The 18,361-nt window shown below is 62.0% G+C and overlaps 1 protein-coding gene across 1 annotated transcript; it reads right to left on the bottom strand.

Annotated features, from left to right (window-relative positions):
• Positions 1–4,518: 4,518 nt before the first annotated feature.
• Positions 4,519–17,346, bottom strand: LOC144720418 (cytosolic carboxypeptidase 2-like). The gene is given in 20 exon segments (XM_078597197.1): positions 4,519–5,105; positions 5,107–5,182; positions 6,076–6,145; positions 6,340–6,561; positions 6,948–7,064; positions 7,557–7,647; positions 7,852–7,950; positions 8,364–8,594; positions 9,195–9,261; positions 9,559–9,674; positions 9,884–9,984; positions 10,081–10,207; positions 10,434–10,605; positions 10,845–11,155; positions 11,158–11,752; positions 12,076–12,226; positions 12,323–12,430; positions 13,005–13,202; positions 13,822–13,968; positions 16,315–17,346. Coding segments are annotated over 20 exon segments (3,660 nt in total). The 5' UTR covers positions 16,565–17,346; the 3' UTR covers positions 4,519–4,694.
• Positions 17,347–18,361: the final 1,015 nt, after the last annotated feature.

The raw sequence follows: 18,361 nt of genomic DNA, 5'->3' as shown, positions 1-18,361 counted from the left end.
TCACCCCCTCAACCCACAACCCTCACGCCTCACCAAACTCACCCCTCACCCCCACAACCCCTCACCCATCCCAACCCTCACCCCTCACCCAAACTCACCCCTCACCAAACTCACCCCTCACCAAACTCACCCTCACAACCACAACCCTCACCCCACACCCTCACCCACAACCCTCACCCCTCACCCCCCTCACCCACAACCCTCACCCACAACCATACCCCTCACCAAACTCACCCCTCACCCACAACCATCACCCACAACCCTTACCCCCTCACCAAACTCACCCCTCACCCCTCACCCCTCACCAAACTCACCCCTCACCCAACTCACCCCTCACCCCACAACCCTCACCCCTTCACCAAACTCACCCCTCACCCCTCACCCAACTCACCCCTCACCCACAACCCTCACCCCTCACCAAACTCACCCCTCACCACAACCCTCACCCACAACCCTCACCCACAACCCTCACCCCTCACCAAACTCACCCCTAACCCACAACCCTCACCCCTCACCAAACTCACCCCTCACCCACAACCCTCACCCCTCACACCCAACACCCCTCACCCACAACCCACCAACTCACCCCTCACCCACAACCCTCACGCCTCACCAAACTCACCCCCTCACCACACACAACCCTCACCCTCACCCAAACCCACCCCCTCACCCACAACCCTCACCCCCCTCACCCAACTCACCCCCTCACCCACAACCCCTCACCCCTCACCCAACTCACCCCTCACCCACAACCTCACCCCTCCACACCCACAACCCTCACCCCTCACCAAACTCACCCCTCACCCACAACCCTCACCCCTCACCCAACTCACCCCTCACCCACAACCCTCACCCCCAACTCACCCCTCACCACAACCCTCACCCCTCACCCACAACCCTCACCCCTCACCCAACTCACCCCTCACTCACCAAACTCACCCCTCACCCACAACCCTCACCCACAACCCTCACAACCCTCACCCCTCACCAAACTCACCCCTCACCAAACTCACCCCTCACCCACAACCCTCACCCACAACCCTCACCCACAACCCTCACCCACAACCCTCACCCACAACCCTCACCCACAACCCTCACCCGTCACAAACTCACCCCACACCCACAACCCTCACCCCTCACCAAACTCACCCCTCACCCACAACCCTCACCCACAACCCTCACCCACAACCCTCACCCACAACCCTCACCCCTCAAACTCACCCCTCACCCACAACCCTCACCCACAACCCTCACCTCTCACCAAACTCACCCCTCACCCACAACCCTCACCCCTCACCAAACTCACCCCTCACCCACAACCCTCACCCACAACCCTTACCCCTCACCAAACTCACCCCTCACCCACAACCCTTACCCCTCACCAAACTCACCCCTCACCCACAACCCTCACCCACAACCCTCACCCCTCACCAAACTCACCCCTCACCCACAACCCTCACCCCTCACCAAACTCACCCCTCACCCACAACCCTCACCAAACTCACCCCTCACCCACAACCCTTACCCCTCACCCAACTCACCCCTCACCCACAACCCTCACCAAACTCACCCCTCACCCACAACCCTTACCCCTCACCCAACTCACCCCTCACCCACAACCCTCACCCCTCACCAAATTCACCCCTCACCCACAACCCTCACCCCTCACCAAACTCACCCCTCACCCACAACCCTTACCCCTCACCCAACTCACCCCTCACCCACAACCCTCACCCCTCACCCAACTCACCCACAACCCTCACATATTACATCACTCTCAACCCTCACTCACAACCCTCACCCCTCACCCACAACCTTCACCCACAACCCTCACCCCTCACCAAACTCACCCCTCACCCACAACCTTCAACCACAACCCTCACCCCTCACCAAACTCACCCCTCACCCACAACCCTCACCCCTCACCAAACTCACCCCTCACCCACAACCCTCACCCCTCACCCAACTCACCCATCACCCACAACCCTCACCCCTCACCAAACTCACCCCTCACCCACAACCCTCACCCACAACCCTCACCCACAACCCTCACCCACAACCCTCACCCACAACCCTCACCCCTCACCAAACTCACCCCTCACCCGCAACCCTCACCCACAACCCTCACCCCTCACCAAACTCACCCCTCACCCACAACCCTCACCCACAACCCTCACCCACAACCCTCACCCACAACCCTCACCCACAACCCTCACCCACAACCCTCACCCACAACCCTCACCCCTCACCAAACTCACACCTCACCCACAACCCTCACCCACAACCCTCACCCCTCACCAAACTCACAACCCTCACCCACAACCCTCACCCACAACCCTCACCCACAACCCTCACCCACAACCCTCACCCACAACCCTCACCCCTCACCAAACTCACCCCTCACCCACAACCCTCACCCACAACCCTCACCCACAACCCTCACCCACAACCCTCACCCCTCACCAAACTCACCCCTCACCCACAACCCTCACCCACAACCCTCACCCCTCACCAAACTCACCCCTCACCCACAACCCTCACCCCTCACCAAACTCACCCCTCACCAAACTCACCCCTCACCCACAACCCTCACCCCTCACCAAACTCACCCCTCACCCACAACCCTCACCCACAACCCTTACCCCTCACCAAACTCACCCCTCACCCACAACCCTTACCCCTCACCAAACTCACCCCTCACCCACAACCCTCACCCACAACCCTCACCCCTCACCCAACTCACCCCTCACCCACAACCCTCACCCTTCACCAAACTCACCCCTCACCCCTCACCCAACTCACCCCTCACCCACAACCCTCACCAAACTCACCCCTCACCCACAACCCTCACCCACAACCCTCACCCACAACCCTCACCCCTCACCAAACTCACCCCTCACCCACAACCCTCACCCCTCACCAAACTCACCCCTCACCCACAACCCTCACCCCTCACCCAACTCACCCCTCACCCACAACCCTCACCCCTCACCAAACTCACCCCTCACCCACAACCCTCACCCCTCACCAAACTCACCCCTCACCCACAACCCTCACCCCTCACCCACAACCCTCACCCCTCACCCACAACCCTCACCCCTCACAAAACTCACCCCTCACCCACAACCCTCACCCCTCACCCAACTCACCCCTCACCCACAACCCTCACCCCTCACCCAACTCACCCCTCACCCACAACCCTCACCCCTCACCCAACTCACCCCTCACCCACAACCCTCACCCCTCACCAAACTCACCCACAACCCTCACCCCTCACCCACAACCCTTACCCCTCACCCAACTCACCCCTCACCCACAACCCTCACCTCTTACATCACTCTCAACCCTCACTCACAACCCTCACCCCTCACCCACAACCCTCACCCACAACCCTCACCCCTCACCAAACTCACCCCTCACCCACAACCCTCACCCACAACCCTCACCCACAACCCTCACCCACAACCCTCACCCACAACCCTCACCCCTCACCAAACTCACCCCACACCCACAACCCTCACCCCTCACCAAACTCACCCCTCACCCACAACCCTCACCCACAACCCTCACCCACAACCCTCACCCCTCACCAAACTCACCCCTCACCCACAACCCTCACCCACAACCCTCACCCACAACCCTCACCCCTCACCAAACTCACTCCTCAACCACAACCCTCACCCACAACCCTCACCCCTCACCAAACTCACCCCTCACCAAACTCACCCCTCACCAAACTCACCCCTCACCCACAACCCTCACCAAACTCACCCCTCACCCACAACCCTCACCCACAACCCTCACCCCTCACCAAACTCACCCCTCACCCACAACCCTCACCCCTCACCAAACTCACCCCTCACCCACAACCCTCACCCCTCACCAAACTCACCCCTCACCCACAACCCTTACCCCTCACCCAACTCACCCCTCACCCACAACCCTCACCCCTCACCCAACTCACCCCTCACCCACAACCCTCACCCCTCACCAAACTCACCCCTCACCCACAACCCTTACCCCTCACCCAACTCACCCCTCACCCACAACCCTCACCCCTCACCAAACTCACCCCTCACCCACAACCCTTACCCCTCACCCAACTCACCCCTCACCCACAACCCTCACCCCTCACCAAATTCACCCCTCACCCTCACCCCTCACCAAACTCACCCCTCACCCACAACCCTTACCCCTCACCCAACTCACCCCTCACCCACAACCCTCACCCCTCACCCAACTCACCCCTCACCCACAACCCTCACGTATTACATCACTCTCAACCCTCACTCACAACCCTCACCCCTCACCCACAACCTTCACCCACAACCCTCACCCCTCACCAAACTCACCCCTCACCCACAACCCTCACCCCTCACCAAACTCACCCCTCACCCACAACCCTCACCCCTCACCCAACTCACCCACAACCCTCACCCCTCACCAAACTCACCCCTCACCCACAACCCTCACCCACAACCCTCACCCACAACCCTCACCCACAACCCTCACCCACAACCCTCACCCACAACCCTCACTCCTCACCCAACTCTAAACCCTCACCGGACACCAAACTAAACACAAAAAGCAGTTCTAGAGTCTGTTTATTGTCTGTATATTCTTCCCCTATTCTGCGTGGGTTCCCTTCCTCATCTGAAGCTGGTGTTAGAAAAACGTCCCAGCGCCGAGAACCGTCACTCAGCCGAGTTATTGGGGTCCTGCCGCGTCTCCGCAGGAGAGGGCGACGTCGCTGGGGTCACACACGGCGGCGAAAGCGCCCCCCTACCGCGGACACTCGGCAGGACCCCCTCGAATAAGAGTCTCGAGACTCGGGCGAAGATTCCGTGCGTGGGCGAGCGACGCGATAGCGATGAGAATGCGGCGCGCGACGAGGCGGCGACGTACCACCACGGCTCCTCCGCGTCTCCCGCGGGCGCCCCCGTTGCCCCGCGCGGGACATGCTGCCCGGCCTCTGCGGAGAGGCCCGGGGCCCCGGTGACGGTGACGAGGGCCCCCCGGCCTGGCTCCCTCGTCGCCGTGGGGCTCAGCCTCCCGGCGAACGCTCTCCCCGGCGCCGGCTCCTTCGGCTGCTGCTGCTGCTTCCGCCCCCCGCTCGGGGGTTCCCGCGTCACCCGAGCCGATGGCACCCAGCGGCCTGGGGGTGCGCGATAGGGGGCCCATCCTGTGGCGGTGTGGAGGGTAGAGGGAGTGGTACGGTGGGGGTGTGGGGGGGGAGGGGTGCGTACAACCCATTACCCAACGATGCTGCAGACGGGAGCGCTGTGCGGTAGTTACTCGGTATTTAAGGCTGAGTTGAACTAGGGGAGGCCCGGTCATGCATATTCGCGCAGGTACACACACGCGCGTACTAACGTGTGTGTGTACACATGGACACACATAGGCACGCACGCAGAAACACAAAGGCAGAGAAAGATTCCCCCGTATAGCCTACGCAGACTTGGGAAAGTGCTGTTTGGGAGCACTTGTTACAAAGACAAAGATCCCCCTCATAGCCTGAACCTACTTTTTGGGCAAGTGCTGTTAGCGAGCACCTACCTAAGTATGTATGTTGAACTTCTTTTGCACCGTACATAGGCATACGTGCTCATCAGAGGTGTGGTGGAAAGACAATAAGCTAAACAGAAAAAGCAGTTCCAAACAAATTAGTTCAGAATAATTTACATTTATTTGTCAGGCGCCTTCCACAAATGTCTCTATTAAGACCGGCACGGCACACGAGGGGATAGGTGGCCCACACCACGCTTGGACGGACACCTGTCTCCCTAGTTGCGAGTTTTACATACCGCATCAGGTACTCATTTGAGGCTGAGGCGACCTAGGAGATGCCCAGGACCGTTTCAGATATTCGTCACTCGTGTTGGCCGTGAGCGGGAATCGAACTCGGCTCGCCGGGTTCGAAGCACAACGCGCCAACCGCACCCACCCACGTACACACACCCACGTACACACACACCCACGTACACACCCACCCGCGTACACACACACGTTCACCCACGTACACTCACACATTCATCCACGTACACACACACGCGCGCGCGTACACACGTCACTCACCGCACGGAGGCGGGTCGCTGCGTGGCCGGCAGGAGAGAGAGCGGCTCCCTGCTGCTCCTCTGCAGCCGTCCTGCGGAGGCAGCAAACGCTCAGCGAGGCCGCGCGGGGCCCCCCTCGCCCGCTCCCCGTGGGGCCCCCCTCCCGGCTCCCCGCGGGGCCCCCCTTCCGGCTCCCCGCTGGGCCCCCCTCCCGGCTCCTTCTAATAAATGTGCCCCCCCTCCCCACCCCCCACCAGCCGGTCTCACCGCGAGGAGCGACGCTCACCGGAGGACAGGAAGCCGCCGGCCTCCTCCAGCCAGGGATCGAAGGGCAGCGGGTGCTGCCTGATGGCCGTGCGGGGGGGGCGGCGGGGAGTTGGGGGCAGCGCGGTCGTCATGGAGACGGGCAGGACCAGCTGCCCCCCCAGCAGCATGCGTCGACGCGACGACGGCGCCATGTGACGAGTCACGTGACGCAGGCTCAGGCCGCTGCCCTCCCACTGCAGGCCTGGGGGGGGGGCCCAAGCAAAGAGGCCGCTTACAACGCGGGCAGCTCCAACCACACGCTCACACAACGACAACCGCCATCCGCCAGCCACGAAGTGGCGGTGACATTACCACGGCGCTTGAGCCACACACGCACACACGCACGCTCACACACACACACGGTTGTGGGCCACTCATTTCACAATGATCATCGTCCCAACACCCCCTTCAGCCTGAACCAATCACGGCCTGAAGCTTCTGTGTTGGCAGTGGTGAACAAGCAGGATAACAAATCGACACAGCTGTCTCTAACAACAACCCCGCTAGTTGCCTTCATACGAAATAAAAAAGTATTTCTTCGGATAAACAATCGGCGACGATTGGGGCGACACGGTTTGAGTCTCTCACCCCAGCCCTCCTCCAGCAGACCGCTCAGGTACTGGGTGGCCAAGGTGCCGTGCGCAGGGCAGAAGTCACCGTGGCCGGGGTCAAGGGTCGGCGTGGCGGCCTGCGTCTGGGCGGACGCTGTGGAAACAATCGGAGAGGGTCGCTCACAGAGACGACTTCGCCGCGGCCTCCATCGCCGCCGCATTCCCAGCCAGTGGGGGGGGGGGGGGGCATGGGCACTGGTGCAAGTATTCACACGAGGCCCTCCCACTCCTCTACAATTTAATTGAGATTCTATATGCGATTACCCACTCAAGCACCCACTCACCTACGCACCCACTTACTGACTTACTAAATAACCCTCTCACCATCCCACTCACTCACTAAACCACATGCCCATTCCCCTCTCAGCTCGCAGCCTGCATCAACTGAATTCCTCATCCGATATTTTGTATTTCTTCACGCGACGCAGTTGTTTTTGTCTCGCTTTCTATTTTATCCATTGCTGTATTTTATTCGTGTTTGCCTCGCGGTGACCCGGGTCACTCTTGCGCCAGTACAGTTGCACCGCCCGCGCGCCTGTTCACTACGCCACCGGTCTGGGCCCCGCGACACGGCCCGCGAGCCTACCTGCAGCGTCGCGGGTGAGGGTGGAGACGCCGGCGAGGGGGTTGCTCCCCACATACGCCAGGGGGACGCTCGTCTGTGCACCGGGGGGGCCCTGCGGGCAAGTGCCGTTAGCGAGCGGCGCCGATTAAGGCCGACACGGCGGCGCACGAGGGGTGGGGTGGCCAATGCCACGCATCGGACACGGCAGCAGATACTGATTTGAGGCCGAGTTGACCCAGGGGAGGCACACACGCGAGGCGTGCGCCCGTGGGAGTGACGTGCAAGCATGAGCCGGGAGCGGCGTGCGGAGCGGCACCTGGGTTACGGTCGCAGCCACGGGCCCGCCCCGGGCGCCCCCGACGGCGGCCATGACGGTGGTGGCTGGGCCGCTCCTGCGGTAGCGCTGCGTGTGCACCTGCACGCACGGAGCCACGCGCACCTCAGCATGGCCGCACCCCCCTCGACCCCTGGTCGTGCCAACTTCTCCGCAGAGCTCACGAGTCGCGGGGACCGCGGGGCGTTCGTAATCTGGGCGTTCCCCGTGGTGGAACGCGCGAGCGAAGCCCAAAGAGCCGCGAGGGGCGCCCATCGTTACACAGACGACTCTACGGCTCGACCCGAGGTCACCGCGCGTCCCCAAGTGCTCCGGTTCCCTCCACGTAATGCTTGGCGCATGTCCCGGTGACGTTTAATGACCGTGGGTGAATCGAGCCGCGAGTTGACGTTCGTTTGGCGACACCGCGCTTTTAGGAGCTGGCATCGCGGCTCTCTCGGCGACCGGATCCGACGATCGCTCCTGCGGCCACGCGGGCTCCGCTCGGACCCTACCTTGTCCGCCTCCTTTCGGCGGACGGGCTCCCCGGCCGCCTCGGCCGCAGCCTCCGCGAGGGCCCCTCCGCTCGGCCGGGCCGGGCCCCGCCGTGGCCCGGCCCGCCGGGGCCCGGCGTTAGGAGGGAAGCCGGAGCCCAGGGCCCCCACGGCCCCCACGGCCTGCAGCAGGCCCAGGCGAGTGCGGTTCCGCTCCTTGCGCGACTTGAGGCGCCGCCGCTTGACGCGCATCTGCACGTCGTCGTAACTATCATCACCACCATGGCCATCATAACTACCACAGTCATCATCACTATCACTACCACCACATTAGGGGAGGTGAAGATGAGGCAGGCGAGGGTGAGGCAGGCGAGGGTGAGGCGGGCGAGGGTGAGGCGGGCGAGGGTGAGGCGGGCGAGGGTGAGGCGGGCGAGGGTGAGGCGGGCGAGGGTGAGGCGGGCGAGGGTGAGGCGGGCGAGGGTGAGGCGGGCGAGGGTGAGGCGGGCGAGGGTGAGGCGGGCGAGGGTGAGGCGGGCGAGGGTGAGGCGGGCGAGGGTGAGGCGGGCGAGGGTGAGGCGGGCGAGGGTGAGGCGGGCGAGGGTGAGGCGGGCGAGGGTGAGGCGGGCGAGGGTGAGGCGGGCGAGGGTGAGGCGGGCGAGGGTGAGGCGGGCGAGGGTGAGGCGGGCGAGGGTGAGGCGGGCGAGGGTGAGGCGGGCGAGGGTGAGGCGGGCGAGGGTGAGGCGGGCGAGGGTGAGGCGGGCGAGGGTGAGGCGGGCGAGGGTGAGGCGGGCGAGGGTGAGGCGGGCGAGGGTGAGGCGGGCGAGGGTGAGGTAGGTGAGGTGAGGCAGGTACCTTAGGCAGCAGCGCCAGCAGGTGTGAGGGCAGCCCATCCGACTGCGAGCTGTCTGAGCCACTCTCGCTGACAAAGACAAAGATCCCCCATATAGCCTTAGACTTTAGGGGCAAGTGCTGTGAGCGAGCACCTACGAAGGCCGGCGCGGCACGCTCTCGGCCGCCTCGTGGCGACCGCTGCACTACCGCTCCTCACAGCGTCACGCGTCGTCAAGTATCGTCACATTCTACGCGTCTCTGCATCTGTGTCTCCGTATTCCCGTGTCTCCATGTTCCCGTGTCCCCGTGACTCCTTCTCCCTGTGTCTCCTCACCCGTGCAACCCCCCACCTGTGCCCCTTCCCCTCACCTGTGTCCATCCTCACCTGGACTCGATGTCGGAGAGGCCCAGCCCCCAGGGCCCCCCCCCGTCTTTGCCGAGGTTGCGCATCCGCTCTGTGGCCTGAGCACGCTCCATCACCTCCCTCTCACACAGCTCGACCTGCAGCACCCACGGTCATCATTACTGCATCATCATCATCACCACCGCAACATCATCAACTAGCCTCATCTCCTTCCACGCTCCCAATCTTCTCTCTCTTTCTCTGTCCCTCCTCCTCCCCTCTACATGAAGGTTACTCCCCTCTACATTGAGCAGATGCCCGTGCGGATCTGGGAAGACCCAGGGAGAGCCGTGCCGCGAGCCGTCACCTTGGCCTGGTCGGGGTCGCAGTAGTCGAGCAGCGTGTCGCACAGCTGGTACCCCACCGACTTCAGGTCCTCGACGCTGAAGTGCGTGCCCTTGCGCTCCCCTGCGGGCACGGGCGCAGTGGAGGGGGCAGGGTTAGGGGTGGGGGGGGTCTTGGAACAGTGGGAACTTCCGTGGTGTGTTGTGGGGGTGGTGGCACCTAGCGTGGAGCCGGCGAAGGTGGTCTCCAGGGTGAAGCTGTTGGCGATGCCCATCCTCCACATGGACACGCGACTCGTGCCCTCCTTGCTCTTCTGTACCTTGAAGCGGCAGCTCTCGTAGGAGAACTGTGCGGGAGACACGACGCCCGGTCAGATCGTAGAGACACGACGCTCTCGTGCACGGTCGGACCGCGCGGGGCGCCGCGCGGGCGAGCGCCGTCTACGGTCGCGGAAGAGACAAGCGGGCACAGAGAGAAGAAGCAGAGAGATACGCAGATATGCGAAGAAGTGGACGTGGGGAGCGAGCGAGCGAGCGAGCCGGCGGCGGCGGAGGGCGAAGAGGGCTCCTCGCCTTGTCGGGGCTGTTCTTGCTCATCATGAGCGGGAAGACTCGGCCGCTCTGGCCTCCCCGGGGGCCGTGCCCGGAACCCGCCGCGCCCTCGCACCCGTACACGAACACGTTGCTCCTGCGGCTGTGGCCGTGAAGGTCGCAGAACATCACCACCTCGCGCTTCTCCAGCAGCCTGGGAGGGCGGCGGCAGCGGGGGGCACAACCCAAACACGATGGAGAACCGGCAGTCACGGTGTAACGGCGACAATGACAACGATCATTATGATGATAATAACGAACTTGATGATGACAGTGGTGATAATGGTGACGATGGTGGTGATGGTGGTGATGATGGTGACGGTGTTGACGACGGTGGTGACGGTGGTGACGATGTTGATGGTGGCGACGATAGCGACGGGTGAGGCGCCGCACCTGCGCACCATGGCGCGCAGGTGCCACACGGGGGGGAAGGCTTCGCGCAGTGCGGTGCGGTAGTTGCGGTTGAGGTCGCGCCCCGAGAGCGAGCAGCGGTAGTTGCCCACGAGCACCCCGTCCGGGTTGAGCATGGGCACCACCTTGAACACGAAGGTGTCGCGCAGGAGCCGCGCGTCCGCCGAGTCGCCCAGCAGGAAGTCGAGCAGCCCCTCCATCACCCACGAGGAGTTGCTCTCCCCGGGGTGGACGCGCGCCGTCACCACCACCGCGCGCTTGGCCCGGCCCAGGAGCGCCGCGCGGGCCCCCCCGCTCGGCGGAGCCCCCCCCCTCCCTCCTGCTCCTCCGCGGCGCCGCCGTCGCGGGTCCCCCGCTCGGGGCCGTCGAGGAGGCGAGGAGGAGGAGGGGGCGCGGGGGACGTGATGGTGAGCACGGGCACGGGGTTGCCCGCGAGCGAGCGGCACAGCACGCGCGTGCGGCAGAGGCGCGCGGCGCGCGGGTCGGCGGCGACGCGCGCCAAGCGCGCGGCGAGGCGCGAGTACGTGTAGGGGTAGCAGTGCGCCCAGTAGCACTCGTCGCCCTCGTGCGGGAACGAGAACGTCCACGTGAGCGAGTAGCGCGCCCGCGTCTCCGCCGCCGCCGCCGCCGCGGTCCGCGTGCGGTAGTAGCGGACGTCGGAGCCGGCGCGGCGCCAGCCGAGGGCGAGCGGCCCCGCGGCGTCGCGGTCCGAGTAGAAAAGCGGGCGCAGGCCGGCGCCGTAGAGGCTGCGCGGCTTGCCCAGGTTGGTGATGGTGAAGCGGTAGCGGCGCGGGGCGGCGCGCGTGTTGCCCACGCGGAAGTAGAACCACTGCGTGTGCTTGTCTGTGTAGAGGTCCGAGCGCAGCGTGAGCTCGTACTCCCACTCGCCGCTGGGGGGGGGGGGGGGGAGCACTCGTGTTGGGGGTGGTTTTTGTTGTTGTAACGTGATGATGCCTACCTGACGACTGTGCAAAGAACTCCACAGCTCATCGGATTCCTCCAGGATTCTGATTGGATGGTGGTTGTGGTGATGATTATGCGAGTGGCAGTGGTTATTGTCGTAAGAATAGTGGTGGTAGTGGTGATGATGATGGTGGTAGTGGTGATGTTAATGGTCCGCACCATCACCGCCGCTCGCTCACGTTCTCTCTCTCTCACACGCTCTCACTCCTCTGTCGCGCTGTCGCACTCCCCTCCCCCGTGGGCTCCTCACACTCTCACGGCCTTCTGGAGGTTGCCGCTCTCGAAGCGCGACTCGAACAGGAGGGTGGAGTCGTCGTCCCCACGCGTGGCCGCGGGGGGCGGCACCAGCGGGCCCCGGCGGCCCCCAATCCGCGCCGACACGAAGCAGCGCTCGGAGGAGGCTGCACGGAGAGAGACACGGGGGGACGCGGAGTCGCGGCGGGATGCGGAGACGCGAGCGGACACGGAGTCACCTGTACATCGACCCACCCGCTCACCTTTCTCGATCTCGAACACCACCTCTCCGCTCTCGTCGCCCACGCACAGCGGCTCGTGCTCACGCCCCGTGGCCTCGTACAGCGGCTCGGGCTCGGAGGGGTCCCAGTCTGGGGTCACCGTGCAGCCACGCCACCGTTAACAACATAACAACAAGCAGCACGTAAACACAAACACGCAACAATTGACAAGAACATCAGCAACAGGCGCGTGCTCCCCCTGGCAGGGGTTACCGTGCAGTGACCCTGGTGACCAGGTCGAGCCTCGTGGTGGTGCTGCTCCTGGGTACCGCAACCCCCCAGATGACCTCCTGATATCTGCACCACGTGACCCTGCAGCCTCCTCACCCTGATCCAATGACCATGCATGTCCCCGACCCTTGATCTTCTGACTCTCACATCCTCCCCCCCCCCCCGATTCCTCCGACCCCACGATCTCCCATCTCACTATCCCTCCCCCTGACCTGTCCGGCTCACTGACCCCCTGACTCCTCGTGTCCCTCACCTCTCTCCCCCACCTCAACCCCCTAACACGTGTTGATCCTCCTGACCTTATGACCCTCCACCTCCCTAACCTCTCCCACATCGATCCCCTTACCCTCCTGACCTCCGTGACCCCACGGACCCCCGGTAATCCGCCCGACCTCTCCGTGACCCCCCGTGACCCCGGTGCCCCGCCGCACACCTATGTGGGCGACGCGCTCGGGCACGACCTGGCAGTCGAGCGGCCAGCGCGGGGCGTGCGCGGGCAGCGCCGAGGCGCTGGGCGCGGGACCCTGCAGAGGCTCCCGCAGCCGGGGGGCGCCGGCGCCCTCCTCCAGCACCAGCTGCGTGCTGCGCCACGGCGGGGGGCCCGGCGGACGAGGGCCCGCAGAGGGGCGGCCTGGTGAGGCGGGGGGCGGGGCGGGGGGCGGGGTCAGGAGGTCAGAGACGCGGTTGAGACGAGTGTGACGAGATCGCGGTATTATTAGGGATGCCGTGGTTGTGGGTCAGGGCTTCATATCTCACAATATATAGGGTGCTTACATTTTTTATATGGGACTATCATTTTTCCAGGAAAAATAACGGAGAATACACTGTAACATGATAACAAATGTATGTTAATAACTTAATGTCAAAGAGTTTCCACTTGTTCGCCATCAACACGTGCCTGGAATCTTCTCCAGGTGGTCTCCAGAGCCCAGGGGCACATTTCTCGTGATATTGTTGCTAATTCTCAGAAGTGTTCACATTTTTTTGAAGCACCCTGATACTTCCCGGATCGGTGGTAGAATGAAGCCGGTACATAACTCGTAGCCACAGCGGGAGGCATGTATACAGGACGTGGTGTGCCGTGTGTAGCAAACATTGTCCTGTCACCAGCCCAGGCAGAGCCAGCTGAATGTAAGTGGTGGTTTACGGTCAGGCCTCGGGTCACGGTTATGGTCCAGCGTCGTAACATGTGGTCATCATTCGTTAGCTCCGTGTCCCTCCCCCCCACTACCCCCCCCCCCGCCCCCCACCTGGGGGCCGAGTCCCCTCCTCTCTGCTGTGCTCGGCGAGGGAGCCGGGGAAGGTGGAGCTGCGTGGGGGGCCAGAATTGGGCCCCCCAAGGCCACCTCTGAGCGGAACCCCCCTCGCCTCCTCCTCCTCGTCGTCATCGCTCCGTCCTGTGGGGGGGGGGGGGGGAATGGAGGCCCGCACGTGTTACCACGGCAACATCAATTAACACGAGTTAAGTGAATTAAGCCACTCCGATTGGTGTGGGTGCTGCAGGGCTTTGAGTTTGTTGTGTTGGGGGAGGGTAGCGGGTGGGCTTCGAGTTGGGGGTTAGGGGCGAGGGTTTGGCTGCCGGGGTAATGGTGGAGTCGCTCCGAGGTGTGGGTCGGGTTCGGGATGCGGGGGGGGGGTCAAGATTTGGCGTTGTGGGTTAATGCTGGGATGAGTGCGAGGCATGGGCGTGAGTGAGTGTTGATGGTGGTGAGTGTTGATGGTGAGTGATGATGGTGGTGAGTGTTGATGGTGGTGAGTGTTGAGGTTGGTGAGTGTTGGTGGTGGTGAGTGTTGGTGGTGGTGAGTGTTGACGGTGGTGAGTGTTGACGGTGGTGAGTGTTGATGGTGGTGAGTGTTGAGGTTGGTGAGTGTTGGTGGTGGTGAGTGTTGGTGGTGGTGAGTGTTGGTGGTGGTGAGTGTTGACGGTGGTGAGTGTTGACGGTGGTGAGTGTTGACGGTGGTGAGTGTTGACGGTGGTGAGTGTTGGTGGTGGTGAGTGTTGACGGTGGTGAGTGTTGAGGATGGTGGTGAGTGTTGGTGGTGAGTGTTGACGGTGGTGAGTGTTGAGGATGGTGGTGAGTGTTGGTGGTGGTGAGTGTTGACGGTGGTGAGTGTTGACGGTGGTGAGTGTTGACGGTGGTGAGTGTTGGTGGTGGTGAGTGTTGGTGGTGGTGAGTGTTGGTGGTGGTGAGTGTTGAGGATGGTGGTGAGTGTTGGTGGTGGTGAGTGTTGGTGGTGGTGGTGAGTGTTGGTGGTGGTGAGTGTTGGTGGTGGTGAGTGTTGGTGGTGGTGAGTGTTGAGGATGGTGGTGAGTGTTGGTGGTGGTGAGTGTTGGTGGTGGTGAGTGTTGGTGGTGGTGAGTGTTGGTGGTGGTGAGTGTTGAGGATGGTGGTGAGTGTTGGTGGTGGTGAGTGTTGGTGGTGGTGAGTGTTGGTGGTGGTGGTGAGTGTTGGTGGTGGTGAGTGTTGGTGGTGGTGAGTGTTGGTGGTGGTGAGTGTTGGTGGTGGTGAGTGTTGGTGGTGGTGAGTGTTGGTGGTGGTGAGTGTTGGTGGTGAGTGTTGGTGGTGGTGAGTGTTGGTGGTGAGTGTTGGTGGTGGTGAGTGTTGATGGTGGTGAGTGTTGGTGGTGGTGAGTGTTGGTGGTGGTGAGTGTTGGTGGTGGTGAGTGTTGGTGGTGGTGAGTGTTGGTGGTGGTGAGTGTTGGTGGTGGTGAGTGTTGGTGGTGGTGAGTGTTGGTGGTGGTGAGTGTTGGTGGTGGTGAGTGTTGGTGGTGGTGAGTGTTGGTGGTGGTGAGTGTTGACGGTGGTGAGTGTTGACGGTGGTGAGTGTTGGTGGTGGTGAGTGTTGGTGGTGGTGAGTGTTGGTGGTGGTGAGTGTTGAGGATGGTGGTGAGTGTTGGTGGTGGTGAGTGTTGGTGGTGGTGGTGAGTGTTGGTGGTGGTGAGTGTTGGTGGTGGTGAGTGTTGGTGGTGGTGAGTGTTGAGGATGGTGGTGAGTGTTGGTGGTGGTGAGTGTTGGTGGTGGTGAGTGTTGGTGGTGGTGAGTGTTGGTGGTGGTGAGTGTTGAGGATGGTGGTGAGTGTTGGTGGTGGTGAGTGTTGGTGGTGGTGAGTGTTGGTGGTGGTGGTGAGTGTTGGTGGTGGTGAGTGTTGGTGGTGGTGAGTGTTGGTGGTGGTGAGTGTTGGTGGTGGTGAGTGTTGGTGGTGGTGAGTGTTGGTGGTGGTGAGTGTTGGTGGTGAGTGTTGGTGGTGGTGAGTGTTGGTGGTGAGTGTTGGTGGTGGTGAGTGTTGATGGTGGTGAGTGTTGGTGGTGGTGAGTGTTGGTGGTGGTGAGTGTTGGTGGTGGTGAGTGTTGATGGTGGTGAGTGTTGGTGGTGGTGAGTGTTGGTGGTGGTGAGTGTTGGTGGTGGTGAGTGTTGGTGGTGATGAGTGTTGGTGGTGAGTGTTGGTGGTGGTGAGTGTTGGTGGTGGTGAGTGTTGGTGGTGGTGAGTGTTGGTGGTGGTGAGTGGTGGTGGTGGTGAGTGTTGGTGGTGGTGAGTGTTGGTGGTGGTGAGTGTTGGTGGTGGTGAGTGTTGGTGGTGGTGAGTGTTGGTGGTGGTGGTGAGTGCTGGTGGTGGTGAGTGTTGGTGGTGGGTGAGTGGTGGATGGTGGTGAGTGTTGGTGGTGGTGAGTGTTGGTGGTGGTGAGTGTTGGTGGTGGTGAGTGTTGGTGGTGGTGAGTGCTGTGGGAGTGGTAGTGAAACTCACCGTGGTAGTAGCCGTAGTGCTTGAGATGCTGCCGCATGAAGCTCTCATAGGCGTCCTCGTAGTGCTGCTCTCCCGGCACAGACACAGACAAAGGTCCCCCGTGTAGCTTCTGACAGACGACAGTACGTACTGCGGCAAGTGCTGCAGGCGAGTAGCTGGCACTGTGCGCGACGAGGAGGCGGTGTGGCCAGCACCACGCCCGGCTTGGTGCTGATTTACGGCTGAGTCGACGTAGGGGAGGGAGGTCCATGACCGGTTTAGATATTGGTCATTGATGTTGGCTGTGAGCGGGGAATCAATCTCGGATCGACGGGTCGGTAGCGCAGCGGGCTCACGTCCGCGTCACCGCTCCCCAAACAACACCGCCGGACCTCCTCGCCCAGGCCATCTACAGTCTCAAGTCTCGTTCAGGAGGGTCCTGCCAAGTTTTGAGCCAATTCCAATGCGTTTTGTGGGATTCTGGGAGGAAACTGGAGACTCCGGAGGAAACCCACAGAGAACAGAGATATAACACACACACACACACTCCACACAGAGATATAACACACACACACACACTCCACACAGAGATATAACACACACACACACACTCCACACAGAGATATAACACACACACACACACTCCACACAGAGATATAACACACACACACACACTCCACACAGAGATATAACACACACACACACACTCCACACAGAGATATAACACACACACACACACTCCACACAGAGATATAACACACACACACACTCCACACAGAGATATAACACACACACACACACTCCACACAGAGATATAACACACACACACACACACTCCACACAGAGATATGACACACACACACACACTCCACACAGAGATATAACACACACACACACACTCCACACAGAGATATAACACACACACACACACTCCACACAGAGATATAACACACACACACACACTCCACACAGAGATATAACACACACACACACTCCACACAGAGAGACGCCTGCGTCGGGATCGAACCTAGGGTCTTCTTGCTGAGAGGCACGAGTTACATCTCCACCACCTCCATCACCCCCCCCATCGTTACATCTCCACCACCTCCATCACCCCGTCCCCCATCGTTACATCTCCACCAACTCCATCACCCCGTCCCCCATCGTTACATCTCCACCACCTCCATCACCCCGTCCCCCATCGTTACATCTCCACCACCTCCATCACCCCCCCCCCCCCCATCGTTACATCTCCACCACCTCCATCACCCCCCCCCCCATCGTTACATCTCCACCACCTCCATCACCCCCCCCCCCCCATCGTTACATCTCCACCACCTCCATCACCCCCCCCCCCCCATCGTTACATCTCCACCACCTCCATCACCCCCCCCCCCCATCGTTACATCTCCACCACCTCCATCACCCCGTCCCCCATCGTTACATCTCCACCACCTCCATCACCCCCCCCCCCCCCATCGTTACATCTCCACCAACTCCATCACCTCCCCCCCCCATCGTTACATCTCACCACCTCCATCACCCCCCCCCCCCCCATCGTTACATCTCCACCACCTCCATCACCCCCCCCATCGTTACATCTCCACCACCTCCATCACCCCCCCCCCCCCCATCGTTACATCTCCACCTCCTCCATCACCCCGTCCCCATCGTTACATCTCCACCACCCTCCATCACCCCCCCCATCGTTACATCTCCACCACCTCCATCACCCCCCCCATCGTTACATCTCCACCACCTCCATCACCCCCCCCCATCGTTACATCTCCACCACCGCCATCACCCCCCCCCCCATCGTTACATCTCCACCACCTCCATCACCCCCCCCCCATCGTTACATCTCCACCAACTCCATCACCCCCCCCCATCGTTACATCTCCACCACCTCCATCACCCCCCCCCCCCATCGTTACATCTCCATCACCTCCCCCCATCAATCTCTGCAGTCTCTGCGACCAACTCAACTCACCATGGCTCCGTGGTGGTGATGGGCCAGGGGGGGGGGGGGTCCTCGCTCAGCCTCTAGGAGCCGGCGCCGTGGGGGGCG

Source organism: Lampetra planeri, chromosome 8, assembly GCF_965212315.1.
Source record: "Lampetra planeri chromosome 8, kcLamPlan1.2.h2, whole genome shotgun sequence".
NCBI lineage: Eukaryota > Metazoa > Chordata > Hyperoartia > Petromyzontiformes > Petromyzontidae > Lampetra > Lampetra planeri.
The sequence above is the reverse complement of the archived record's forward strand: the minus strand, read 5'-3'. Positions and strand labels throughout refer to the sequence as shown.